The sequence below is a fragment of the Phyllobates terribilis genome, unplaced genomic scaffold (genome assembly GCF_046119375.1).
Source record: "Phyllobates terribilis strain yellow unplaced genomic scaffold, ASM4611937v1 Scaffold_3__8_contigs__length_932513732, whole genome shotgun sequence".
NCBI classification, from domain to species: Eukaryota; Metazoa; Chordata; class Amphibia; order Anura; family Dendrobatidae; genus Phyllobates; species Phyllobates terribilis.
The window spans coordinates 462,037,067-462,051,643 of NW_027362763.1; the positions used below are offsets into that span (position 1 = coordinate 462,037,067).

Genomic DNA, 14,577 nt, shown 5'->3' on the forward strand with positions numbered 1-14,577 from the left:
AAGACAATAGTTAGGCTTCCCCATCTGATCAGGCAGAAAAAAGAAAGATATAAAGCTCTGTATCACAAATAAAAAAAATACTTAGGATCCCGAAAAAAAGATATATTATGATAGAATTTTGGATCTGTTTAGAGTTTAAAAAAAGAATCAATAAAGTACATATTTACTCTGAGTGTGACGGGAAGTAGTGGGTTTATTCACATTGTGTGTGCTTTATTTATTTTTGTTTTGCATTTTGCCGTGATTTCAGAAAAATGTAGGGTTAAAAGTACCTGAACAATAATTTAGTCAGTGCTCATATATTTATAGACCTGACATGGCCCCAATTACAAAGTGTTTCCGTCAGAAATCTGGCGTAAAATACTTTAAAGAGTTACAAAGGATGAGCAAACATTTTGCGATTTTTGGTGCATTTACATCAGTTTCAGGCAGATCCGCCAAAATGGGCAAAGCAGGGCGGGATAGGGTGTGGTGACGCCAGTTTGTCTAATTCATGACGAGCTGTGGTGTACCTTACTCCACAAATCTTACTACAAAGATGACGCCATGAACGCCGGTCTTGATGAATCGGGGACTATATGTTATAAAATTCCAATCAATATAGTATAAAAGTTAACATTTACTTACATCCAAGTAGGCCTCTGTACTTGCCATTAAAGTAAATCTGATAGTAGGATCAACCCTCCTAAGCGGTCTATATGGGTATATAGGTCATAGGAAGCTGAATACCTTGATATCTGCAATCTGACTTTTTATTCCAGAGATATTTTTCTTATATGTATATCAGATCTATGGTTGTACGCTGAACTGGATGAGAATCTGCCTCCAGGGGTTATTTTACATGAAGATGGTGTTAGAAATGTAATGACTGACAGTCTGATCTCCGGATCTTACTGCAGAGCTGTGTGTGATTATACCTGACACATCTGCAGGTTCCACTCAGCTTCAGCTTCCATCTCACAGGCAGACAGGGTGTAATACTGTTGCAATACAGCAAAGCTGTGAGAGCTGCAGCTTCCAACATGTTTGTTATGAGACAAAAGTTCAGTTCTACTGTTCTGTGTTAGATACATATCTCACACTGGTAATGCCACCTTTCATGTAAAATAAACCCTGGAGGTAGATTCTCATGCAGATCAGTGTCTGGCTCATAGTCCTGATCAGCTCATTTACATATAAGAAAAATGTGGATTTCTCTAGAACAAGACATCGGATCGCAGATATCAAGGTATCATTTTATGACCTATATGCCCATATAGATGACTTAGGGGGGTTAATCCTACTGACATATTCCCTTTCAAGGTGATTAATCTCATGGAACATCTAATGAAGGTAATGGGCTTGAGTGCCACCCATGGACATGTGTGGTGCTGTTTTTAAAAGCCATCCTTATCAATTTTTTGAGGGACATCACAGGCAGGTATGAATCTGGAACTAGCTGGCACAATAAAGGATGTTTGTGTCCCTCGTGATTCAGACAAAGGGATTTGATGGTAAATGCAAAAGACCACTTACACAGTGCCATTTTTATATTTTAGGTGGGAGTAGACATATTAATTGCTTAGAAGATTTAATTGTTCATAAAAATAAGCAAAATGATGAAGCATACTTTTAACTGTACTGCCATCAGAGCAAATGGTTAGAGGAGAAGAGCTTGTGATGGATTATTCTCATGCACTCCAGGAGGCCACATTCGGCTATGTTATATACAGTATGTCAATCATTCTTTATGACACATGGAAAAGGCTAGGTCCACCACAGGTCCAAAGCTAGTGGCGGACAAGGGATGTCATCACTAGTGCTTCCATCACATCGCAATCAGTTTCTGTTAGGGAGACAATAGCTATTTCTACAGCCAAAATGCTGCTGGACCCAGGTTTTAACTCTTACTACCCTAAACATCCAGAGAAATTAACATTAACCTCTTCAATACTTTAGACCACCAGTCATGCAGTCAATAATTCCTCCACTATCATAGATCACTAGAAAACTAGCTACTAACCCCTAGATTATTTTATTATTATAGGAAACAGTGGGCCCCTTCTGCTAAAAAAGGTGTTGTACAGGCAAGACTGACCAGATGTGGTGCCATCCTGTCCTGGCATTCATGTGAAGGCCTATTAAGAAGTAACACAGGATTGATTCACAACCAGCAAATCACAGCAGCTTGCTGGGATCGGCATCATCCTGGGATCGGCATCATCCTGGGATCTGTAATGCAGTGTGTACAAGCACTCTGCTAGCTCCTGTTATTGAGCAGGTGCTGATCAGATAGCCATAATCACAGAAAGAAGCAAGCGCTTTTCTCTGGTTACTATTCACTAATGATGGTGTATGAAGGTGATGTCCAGTTCTGGGAGCCACATTTTAAAAAAAGATATTGAAAAACTGGAGCAAGTTCAGGGAAAAGTGACCAGGATGGTGACCGGTCTGCAAACAATGTCCTATGAGGAACGGTTAAAGGATCTGGGAATGTTTAGCTTGCAAAAGAGAAGACAGAGGAGACTTAATAGCTGTCTACAAATATCTCAAGGGCTGTCACATTGTAGAAGGATCATCTTTATTCTCATTTGCACAAGGAAAGACTAGAAGCAATGGGATGAAACTGAATGGGAGCAGATACATATTAGATATTAGAAAAAGCTTTTGGACAGTGAGGGTAATTAATCAGTAGAACAGGCTTCCACAAGAGGTGAGGAGTTCTCCTTCAATGGACGTCTTCAAACAGAGGCTGGACAGACATCTGCTTGAGATGGTTTAGTGACTCTTGCATTGAGCAGGGGGTTGGAGACGATGACCCTGGAGGTCCCCTCCAACTCTAACATTCTATGATTCTATGATGTTCTCTCTTGGACATTATTAACTGGACACAGAGTGTCAGAATGTGTAAGGATACACCCTACAGGCAGGTGGAATAGCCATGTCCAGTTGTCAATGTACACATCCACTGAATGGTGAGACAAAACAGAGGTCTACGAGAACACATCCTCTGGTAGAATTTGGGACACATCAGCATTAATGAAGAACAGAATGATGGATGCTAATAGTTTACGACACAATTTTAAACTTTTTATAACAAATGTCACAATAACACGAGAATTTACCAAAGCGTCCTTATCCACAGAACACAATTCCTTGCAATTACCTATGCTGCATGAGCCCTTAAAGCCTACAAAATAAAACCAGGAGCTAGACATCTTGGCACAGTAGCACATAGGTAGCAGAATTCACTATTCCTTACCTAAAAGAAAGTGCTGTTCTTTTGTGCTGTGCTTTTCTCTACGATGTCTGCGTCTTGCAGATGTATGCATTTCACAAGGTAAAAAGAAATTGCCGAAGCTACCCTCCAGCAATTGTTAAGAGGTCAGCACTCCGCAGACTAAAGAAAAACACGCAGCAAAGATGTTTACTGTGTGGATCCAAGCAGGTACCGAACACCGACTCATTTCCACAGGATCTGCTTTATCAAAAACGCGATTAACTAGAAGACGAGCACATCGAAGGATACAAAGCACTTTTCCACATTCATAGTTAATTGAACGGCTGTCTAAACCGGAATAAGCATAGCAATTAAAACTGAAGACTCATCTTAAAATGATATCTTTGGCATAAATCATGCACTTATGTGCTGCGTAATCTCTTTTTTTTCTTTTTTTTTTTTTTACAGACTTACATTAAGCTTTAATGTACTAGAGTATATATACATACACACACATATACATACATACACAACATACATATATGCACACACGCCTTACATATAGACATATGCACACACACAAATATACATACACATTCATACACACATTGTATATTATATATGCACACAATATACATACATGCACACGCACCATCTATCTATCTATAGATTGATAGATAGAGATGTGTGTTTGTATATGACTACATGTATGGTGTGTGTGTGTATATAATATACAATGTGTGTATGTATGTAGATATAAACGTGTATAATATTATATATATTTATATCTACATACATACATACACACACACACACACACACACACACACACACACACACACACACACATATATATATTATACATTTATACATACACAGCTCTGGCAAAAATTAAAAACTGCACAGTTTTCTAAAAATCCCCATCTCTACATGTCTGACGGCCATTCCATTCCAGTGTCCGTTGAATTCCAACCAAAGTCCACCTCATTTTACTTAATGTGCTTCTGATTAGGTGATCACCTGAACCAAATCTTATGTAAAGAGGGAAAGTCTTCACAATCCTCTTGCAATAGGACAAGCTGGATGGCAAAACAAGTGCTAGGAATAGCCCAAAAGTAATTTGAATGAAAAAATAACTTTTAACCATGCCAAAGGAGTTGAAAAGAAAAGTCTTGAGTGAGGAAAAGAAGTGTTCAATTCTGGCTTCTCTAGCAGAGGGATACAGTGAGCGTCATGTTGCCTCCATCCTTAAAATTTCGAAGACGGCAGTCCATTACAACAAGGTCAAGCAGCAGACATTGAGGACAACAAAGCTACAGACCGGCAGAGGGCAAAAGCGACTCTCCAGTGACCGGGATGACCATCATCTTATTCGAATGTCACTCAGCAACCGCAGGATGACATCAAGTGACCTAAAAGAGGAATGGCAAATGGCAGCTGGGGTGAAGTGCACGGCAAGAACAGTTCGGACCAGGCTCCTAGAGGCCTCAAGTCATGTAAAGCTAGCAAAAAGCCTATCATCAATGAGAAGCAAAGGAGAGCCAGGCTAAAGATGGCCAAAGACCATAAGGATTGGACCATAGAGGACTGGAGTAAGGTAATCTTCTTTGAGTCTAATTTTCAGCTTTGCCCAACACCTGGTCGTCTAATGGTTAGAAAGAGACCTGGAGAGGCATACAAGCCACAGTGTCTGCACCCACTGTGAAATTTGGTGGAGGATCGGTGATGATATGGGGATGCTTCAGCAAGGCTGGAATTGGGCAGGTTAGTCTTTGCGAAGGACGTATGAATCAAGCCGCATACAAGGTTATCCTTGAAAAAGACTTGCTTCCTTCTGCTCAGGCAATGTTCCCCAACTCTGAGGACTGTTTTTTCCAGCAATGCTCCATGCCACACAGCTAGGTCAATCAATGTGTGGATGAAGGAGCACCACATCAAGACCCTGTCATGGCCAGCCCAATCTCCAGACCTGAACCCCATTGAAAACCTCTGGAATGTAATCAAGAGGAAGATGGATAGTCACAAGCCATCAAACAAGGAAGAATTGCTTAAATGTTTGTGCCAGGTGTGGCATAAGGTCACCCAAAAGCAGTGTGAAAGACTGATGGAAAGCATGCCAAGACGCATGAAAGCTGTGATTAAAAATCATGGTTATTCCACCAAATATTGATTTCTGAACTCTTTCTGAGTTAAAACGTGAGTATTGTTGTTTCTAAATGAATAAGAACTTATTTTCTTTGAATTATCCGAGGTCTGAAAGCACTGTTTCTTTATTATTTTGACGATTTCTCATTAGCTGCAAATAAATGCAAAATGTTTAGCTTTGAATTTTGGAGACAAGTTGTCAGTAGTTTATAGAATAAAACAACAATGTACATTTTACTCAAAAATATACCTATAAAGAGAAAAATCGGAGAAAATGAACATTTTGCAGTGGTCTCTTAATTTTTGCCAGAGTTGTGTGTGTGTGTGTGTGTGTGTGTGTGTGTGTGTGTGTGTATGTGTGTGTATATATATATATATATATATATATATATATATATATATATATATATATATATATATATAATTTATTATGTGTGTATAGGTCTATATGCATAAAAATATACACACACATTTAAACCAGCATACATATACACACTGTATATTATATACATGCACACACACCTTACATATAGACACACACATTATACATAGAGATGTATGTATACACACAACATACATATATACATACTAATATGTATATGTATGTATACAATAAACACATCCCACACACACACACATATATACATGCATATACACAAGTTAGATATACACACACACCAAAATCCATGCTATCTAGTGCATTATAGGTTAAAGTCCATAAAAAATAGAAGATATACATATATATGTATGTATCTATATTAAACTCCTTATTTAGAGTTCTCACAGTATTTCTTGAGCTGTATGCGGCAGTTTTCTTATGTGCACTGTCTTGGAAGACACTTGCGGCTAATGAAATGTGCTTTACTGTGAACCTCGGTGTGAAAAAAGGAATCTGCGGAACAGGCCAGGGAAGCAAGCTAAGTGTCTGTCTGCTGAACAGTAGCAGTCGTTTCCCAAGACTTGCAGAAAGGGGAGCGTGTGGGTGGTGATCTTGCACAGGGAATGTCAAGGCTAATAGTATAAATGAAGCTCACAAAGCGACGTAGACTGGTAACGTAAAAAGGCTTCATGAGCAAACATCTGAACTTAAATGTTTGTTCTAAAGACGATATGACATGTACAAATGGAAAAAAAAACTATGCAGTAGAACAATAAACCTAACATGAAACTAAATGTATGTGATGAAAGTGCAGAATACATAAACGGAATGTGTAACTTTGCAACTAGAAGAGAAAAAGAATCATTTCTTGGTTCCCCTAGAAACTGAACTAGATCTAATCTATCAACACACGTTCCATTTCCATCCATTTGTGTGGCACCGCTGTTGTTGTCTGGGTTAATAGTTTCCATAAAGAACATCTCAAATCATTACTCTAATGTCCTTCCTTTATAAGCTGAGCCATTAAAACGGGATTAGGACGGACGGATAGCAGCGGCCTCCTAGTGTTAGTTGTAAGAAAATAGAAAAGAAAAAAAAAGAAGTGTGATTAAAAATAAAGACATAAAGGGAAATGAGAGTGCAACCCCCGCCCTGCAGAAAAGAAGAAGATCTCTGTCCATAAATCAGGGTGTATGTGGAAATATTCATTCCATCCTCTTCCCAGAAACTCCGGCCTGACCTGTAACTGGCACAATTCCTTTAGCTGGTGTCAGACAATGCAATTATCACTTTGTCTTGGAGCAAGGTGATCGGAATTTCTATATGGCACATAATTTATAACGGAGAATTTCCCAGCATTTGTACACATGTAAGAAAAATAGCGCGCGCACCATTACCTAGCCTTCAGCCCTAAATCAGCTAAGTCTTCAATCATGCATCATTGTTCTGCGTCTCTCCCCAGACAAAAAGTGGAGACATTTACTGAAACATAAGGCTGGCTTCTCCCTTCAAGTCAATCTGTGTATTTGTCATCGGAAAATGGATGTTCATAATTAAAAATGTGGCAGAGACCAGAATCTAAACATTTCTCTGCGCTGGCGCTTTGTGACAAATGATGGATCTGAGCACCATGACACAGAATGCATATTATTTCTGCTAATAAATGGAGCACTGTCATAATTTTCGGTCCATGCTATGCTGTTGGGATAACAGGCTGCTGATTAAATAGAAATATTAATAGAGGGAAGCGCGGTACCCAAAATAACATCAGAGATTCCAGTAATACTGAGTGCCACCTCGCAGCACCACGCAAAGCATTAATGTATAATTCATTGGAATAGAGGAGATCATCTTGATGGGCTGTTATCTGGTGCAACTTCGCCGCCGCTTACTTCTCAGCTCATCCAGAAGCCTGCAAACTCCCATGTTTAGGGAATTCCAATGAATAAAACACTTTACCGCTGTTAATAATATGATGGATTAGTAATGTCACTGACTAATGGCAGCACAGACTCCTTAAGGTGTTGAATTCTCCATATAGATATCATACCCCGGTGGAACAGATACAGTAATTTCGGAACGATATCAGAGCGTGAAGTGTATCTTTCCGGAGACGGTTTACAAGCACATCTTGACACTGATCTCATCACTCACCTTGTTCTCCTGTGTAACAACTATGCTCGCCCCTCCTGGTTTTAAGGGCACTTCTTCCATGGCTCCAAACACATCAGTCTCCACGGAGAAAGTAAGTTCCAGTCCCAGGTCACTAATATCATTATCTAAAATCCACTGCAAGTTCTTGGCGTATTCTGGGTCAATGGAGGCCACGTCCTGATAATTTACTGGGATACCTGCAGTATTAAAGCATGCAGATATTTAGGAACAGATTTCATTCCGTCCAATTTACTAGTTTAATCATTTATAGCACAAGGCTGCCCTCTTCAGTAGAATTCATGTACTGCACTTCACTATAACAAGGACTGACTGTCATTGATCTGTCTATATTAGCAGATTTTTGGCTACCTATCAGAAGAGATCACCTTAGATAACATACTCTGCTTTCATAATCATCATACTAGTTATTGGTTATTATTAGATCTGACCTGTATTTTTGGGAGACAAATGTCGTGCAATTTTTTTTTTAATGAAATGTATTTAATTTATGGAATATTTGGTACTTTTTTTTTTGCACCTGCGTTTTAGGTTTTTCTTTTCAGTTGCGTCTTTAGCAGAACAAGTCGTGTGATTTATTATCATTTGTCATAAATCACATGAGCAGTAATGTGTCAAAAATGCAAGATTAAAAAAAATGCATGTCATTAATACATTCGTTTTTATTGTTTTACTTTTAAACTGAGAAAATATTTGGGAGGTCTATGGGACTAAAATACATATTACCCAAAGGGTAAATAGACCCTATTTAAGGGATATGCTAAAAAATAACACTTATTAATTTTCCATTAAAAAGTGATCAATACTTAAAATTACTATAGTGGTCCTGCATTGTCCTGATATTGATACACCTCTTCAATCAGCTACATATTATTTTTCTATATATGTGTTTTCCTATCTAGATCATGGCTGCAGTCCATGAATCTAAGTAGCGCTTTCTGAGTATATTTACTTTTCTTTCCTACAGGTACCTCTAAAGTAACAAAAAAAACACCTATATAGCTCCCCCAACCAGTTTCGCCTATACAGGGGGCCAGAGTTATAGCAAACACTTATATACAAAAAGGTTGAACAATTGTAGCTGATTGAAGAGGCGTATCAATATCAGGAAACCCTCCTATGTATAGGAATAATACAGAACCACTATAGTAATTTTAAGTATTGACCACTTTTTAATGGACAATTAATAAAAGTTATTTTTTAGCATATCCCTTAAATAGGGTCTATTTACCCTTTGGGGAATCTGCTGTCCAGAATGTTTGGTCCCTGAAGGGTTGCTCACACTCTGATGTATGATTGGAAGTAAAATACAGCACAAAACACAAAAAACAACTTACCAAATGACATATTTTACAAGAAAAACAACATAATAAACTGACATTCAGAAAAATTGCTTTCTTCTGTAGCATGACCTATAAAAGTGATCTTCAAAACTAAAGGAACCTGAACATGAGGTCATCGATGGACACACAGATGTGGATTATTGTTTCCTCGCCATTCTGTGTACAGCTACCGAGTGCGACATCATCGCAGTCAGCAAGTGTACACAGGTAAACCCCACGTTACCAACCATCCAGGAAAGGAGAATATGCCTGCGTCCATACCAAGGATGTGCTTGTAAAATGACCTGGTGAAGTAAATGTTGACCAGCTGTCGATGGTAAAGCGCAAGACCTAGGATTTCTCCAGCAAAACGGAAATAGTTCAAGTGGTCTGGATTCACCGACGAGTTACTATTTGGCTGGAAAGTTGTTCCTATTTGCAAAATAGAGAGATAAAAGAAGCAAATCTAAGAAGCTTTTCTTGTGGGAGGTAATGGTCATCAAATATGGTATCTTATATACCTACCATCTGCAGATTGTGTGAAAAGTGCATAATCAGGATTAATGATTTCAGAAGAGAGAATATCAAACCATTCCCGGACGACTCCTTGTCCCTGCAAATGAATATAGAAAAATATTTGACTAATGCGTCTGAAAAACTAGTACCCTTAAAGGGTATGTCCAGAGGAGAATTATTATTAAAAGGGCTCAGACCAGTATACACAAACTAAAATAAGCCACTTGTCCTACGGCTCCGATTCCCTGCTGCCCTCTATTTCCTAAGGCAGGTTTCACAAGTCCATATATTTCCGGTACCGGAAAACACAGTACCGGAGATATCCGTGTCCCGTGTGTCACACGTGTGGCAACTGTGTGCCGCATCAGGATCACACGTACCGGCGCCTGGGAATCAGAGCTACAGTTAACGCTGTTCCCAAGCGCCGGGTGCGGAACACTGCCCTCATCATGCTTCCCTACCAGCGCTATGATGAGGGTAGTAGTGTCTGCTCCTGCAGTGTCCACCTGTAAAAATAAGAATAAAATAAGAAAATCCATATACTCACCTGTCCTAAGTGTCCCCCACTGTAATCCTCTGACCGCTGATGCAAGAAGCCGGGGAGAATGAGCCGCTGCAGCGAGCGGGCTCCGGAGCTGAGCTCAGGAGCAGTGGTGTCCTGTCAATTACTGAGCTTAGCTCTGGGGCCTGCTCGCTGGAGCGGCTCATTCTCCCCCTCTTCTCGCGTCAGCAGTCAGAGGATTACAGCGGGGGACATTTAGGACAGGTGAGTATATGGATTTTATTATTTTATTCTTATTTTTACACAGGGACACTGCTGGAGCAGACTACTACTTCCCTCATCATTGTCCCTGCTGGTGCTGATCGCAGCGCCGGCAGAAACCATGATGAGGGCAGCGTTTAGCACCAGACGCTTAGGAACAGCGCTAACTGTAGTGCTGATTACAAGGCGCCAGTACGTGTCACACTGATGACACCATGTGTGTTCAGCGTGAGACACTTTTGCGGACCGTGCAGCCAGAAAAAAAACGGACATGTCAGTGTGTGGAGCACATGGACACACGGTCCGTGGAAACATACAGAGATGTGCGCAGACCCATAGATTTGAATGGGTCTACTTGTGTCAGAGTCTCCAGTACGTGTGGGAACTGTCACCAAGCCTACCGGACACACTGACATTTGAAAAGCCCTAATGTCTTAAATGTTGCCATTACAGGGAATCTGTCAATAGGACATCACCCCATCCCCAAACTATTTATAAGTGCTTGTCGTCCTTCCAAAGACAAGTCCAGCAATACCTTTACATGGAAAGTCTATTCCTCCATTACTGAGAAATTAGCATTTTATTTGATATGGAAATGAGGCTGCAGTTCTGAAGCCTCTGTCACTACAGCCTCTATGATGCGTGGCTTCAGGCAAAGGAATTATCAGTTAAGTAAGGGGAGGCAGCGCTGTGCAGGGAATAGAGCTGGAGTGACAGAGGCTTTTACAGTTACCATTTAGGGGCGTTGTTAAAAATAAAGGCAATGTTACAACAGTAACCAAATGTCTCTCTATACCAACATCTATAAGAGCTGACTACATCCTTATGTCTATATGGAGGAGTGTTAGAAAAAATCCCTTTTGTCCTCTTGTTGTGGGATCAACGTTAAACCAAAGTTTTTCTACTTGGGTCTTAGTATGAACATTTACATGAAGTAATCAGCTTGCTCATTTCCTGAAGAGGATTATTGCAGTAATGAATCCCTTCCACTGCTAGAATTGTACTCTTGCCACATCTAGCCAGAGATGTCCACTCACAGTGGGCAGCTGAGGATGGTGTGTATTTGTTTTGGCTGATAGCTCATTCCTTTCTGTAATGCCCCTTGTCAAGACTAAATAAATGAAAATACTTAATTTTTTTTCATAACTAAAGGCCTCTGTACCCCTTTTAAATTTCATTACCCTCCCTTGTACTTTTCCACATTAAGGAGCATCCTTTTGTGAAATGGTGCACAATGGTCCATGTTCCAAATGAAGCCACAATGGTTAATAACGCTTCATTATCTCCCCGTCTCTATAATGCATATATTGCTCTGCGTAGTAAAACAATCTGTGTTATACCAGTCTGGAGTTGTTTTGCTTGTCGTCAGAAAGCCCCCTAATATTTCAGCTGAGCTCCTATGGTATTGGGGTCAGTCCGTTGTTTCCTACATCAGATTACTGTACCGTAACGGTAACTACAGCTCTCTGAAGGTAAGATTTGTGAAGACACTGAGCCGGCAAGGGATCTGAGAGATTTCCGTCTAAAAGCCTAAAAAATGGTGAATGCATCTCTAGACAATAATACAAGCTGTAACTCAAGATCAGTACAAGCGAATTATGCGATATTTCGGTATCACAAAGGCTTTAAAGATGCAGTGGTGTATACCTAGTGTAAGTTACAATATCGGTTTGTAACAGCAGTAAATACAGCGTGGTAAAGGGGTACTCAGATAAAGGATATATCGCTTTTAATTACCTAATTTAATACTTTTATATAACAAAAGCTAGATGAATGCGCTAAGAGCTGTAAGGGTATGTGCAAAAAAAAATGCCTTTTTTTAGGCATATTCCACTTGGAATCCACCTGAAAAAGCACTAAAAAGAATGAACAGAATGACTTGTGCACATGGTCAGTCTTTTGTGACTTCTTTTAACCACTTATGGCTTCTATAGCTGTGAAGTGGGTTAAAGATAGTGATCAGTCCATTCTTCTGGTGGCTTAATTTGGCCAGTGTGTTATACGTGAAATTGAAGCCCCACTCCAGCTTTTTTTTCTTTCACCGCCGGAGTGCTATCACTAATATCCGTTGCCTGCCCCTATTAAAATACTTGCCGTTGGCAGTCCTCTGCTCTTTCTGGCACTGCTCCGGTCCTATTCCGCCATCTCTTGACCACAGCTCCTGACTGACAATAAGTCAGAGCCAACGCTCACAAGCTCTCAATGTAAATCTATGAGAATCTTGTTCCGGCTCTCAAACTTACATTGAGAAGTGACACGCAGTCCACCAGCAGACACTGGATCGGAGCGGCGCGAAGAACAGCAGAAGACGGGAGCTTAGAAATATTCAACTACAAGCAGGAAACATACATTAATGATACCACTCCCATGGTGAAATGAAAAAAACAAAACACTGGAGTGGTGCTTTAAAAAACAAAACAAAAACCACATCCTGAAAGTCGTCAGAAAAACAGTCGGCATTTTCCAGAAGCATCTTCTGCTTCAAAAACGACATGGATACACCTCCCAGCGCCACACACAATGAATGACAGATTTCCGTGTAGAATTTATATACTGGATATGCTGTCAATCACACTTTGGGACTCAGGGAAAGCAGGATTATAGGCTTTCTATATAAGCCCATGCAGTATATTAACAATTGAATCAAATCATAGATGACTATATACATCCCATAGGTCAGTATCCCATCTTCAATACTAAGCTGTACTATGATAGATTATCATCAGACTGGACAGGATCACTTGCATATACAGTAAAAAACTAAGACATACCATGCCTTCCTCCCCATGGAACCGCACAGCGATCCCCTGCTTCAGCTTTTCACTATTTGATTTAAAGACCACTTCACAGCTACTCCTAAAAATAGAATCTAAAGATGTAAAAGGATTAATCACACTTTCTGTGGAAATCAGAAATTACATATGAAATCAGATTATAGAAATCAGACAGCCATACCTCTGTGGACCAGTAAGATGTCGTTCTCACTGACTGGTCTGTGCACCATGTCATTATCAGGCCGACCAGCAAGTAGGTGTTCATAAAACCATTCACAGCGCTCCTTGAAAGGCTGAAATAGAAGAAATAAACCTTTATGTCCGCAATGTAGAGCTCAGAGACTGAAGACTCCCATATGCATTACATTAAAGGCAGCAGAATCTGCAGATTTGGGCAAATTTAGTTCCCCAAGACATAAGCCACCATCAGAGGTGTCTGGCCGAGCTGCCTCTCCCTATACAGAACATAAGCAGGCTCGGGAGAGATAGCCATCTGAAGTGTATGGCCATGGTTACTTCTACAAGATGTGATCAGAACACTTTATAACCAAAAGTGAATGTGCAGTCCCATGCAAAAAAAAAGAATGCACATTGGGTGAAATTTATTATGCACCATTTTTCTGGATGTGCACCATAATGCACGACTTTTCTGGAGTTAATGGAGAGGTAAATCGGTTTCAATATAGTATTTAATTTATGTGGAAAATTAGCGCAAATTGTGGCACCTAACTAGGCCGGCTCACGGCAAGCTTATATATCAATTTCTGAAGCAAGAAAAGCCCAAAAAGGTGTGTGCCCCATATTATGGCACATTTTACTCCAATACTTATAACCAGCATGTGAAATACTAGTCTTAGAAAATCTGACCATTGCGTCTCGGTAATGTAATTGTGCACGTACATATGTAAAGTAATACATACTGCTTAGTTCAGGCATAGGGAAGCTGAATTGCAATGGAGTATTAATACAATGGCAAAAGTCCTATGAAAATGTGGTATATTTTTCTTTTACGTTGAACCTTTGCTTTTTTTTTGGGGGGGGGGGAGCTTTGACCCAATATTGCAATATTCATTGCAGTATAATTAGGTTTGATAAGCATGAGGCTCTGCTCACACAACATGTATGACCAATGGCAAAAATAATGTACTTATACCCACATGTGTATGTGGCACCCATTGGTTGGTGCTTGACAAGCCTATAACAGGATATTACATTAGTGCTGAACAGAGCAAGTCATTACATTCAGCACATTTATTAAAATCAACAAAAAAAAACAAACATTTTTTTCTAATAGAAGTTAAAGGGGT

At 39.8% G+C, this 14,577-nt stretch overlaps 1 protein-coding gene across 3 annotated transcripts in view; it reads right to left on the reverse strand.

Moving 5' to 3' along the window:
* HACE1 (HECT domain and ankyrin repeat containing E3 ubiquitin protein ligase 1) overlaps window positions 1-14,577 on the reverse strand; it is a 104,408-nt gene that overhangs the window by 40,941 nt on the left and 48,890 nt on the right. For all 3 annotated transcript variants that reach the window (XM_073675768.1, XM_073675770.1, XM_073675767.1), the window contains exons 15-19: window positions 13,452-13,563; window positions 13,268-13,365; window positions 9,743-9,830; window positions 9,500-9,649; window positions 7,878-8,074 (exon numbers count right to left, since the gene is read on the reverse strand). In XM_073675768.1, the coding sequence (XP_073531869.1) occupies window positions 7,878-8,074; window positions 9,500-9,649; window positions 9,743-9,830; window positions 13,268-13,365; window positions 13,452-13,563 (645 nt within the window). The remainder of the gene's footprint in view (window positions 1-7,877; window positions 8,075-9,499; window positions 9,650-9,742; window positions 9,831-13,267; window positions 13,366-13,451; window positions 13,564-14,577) is intronic.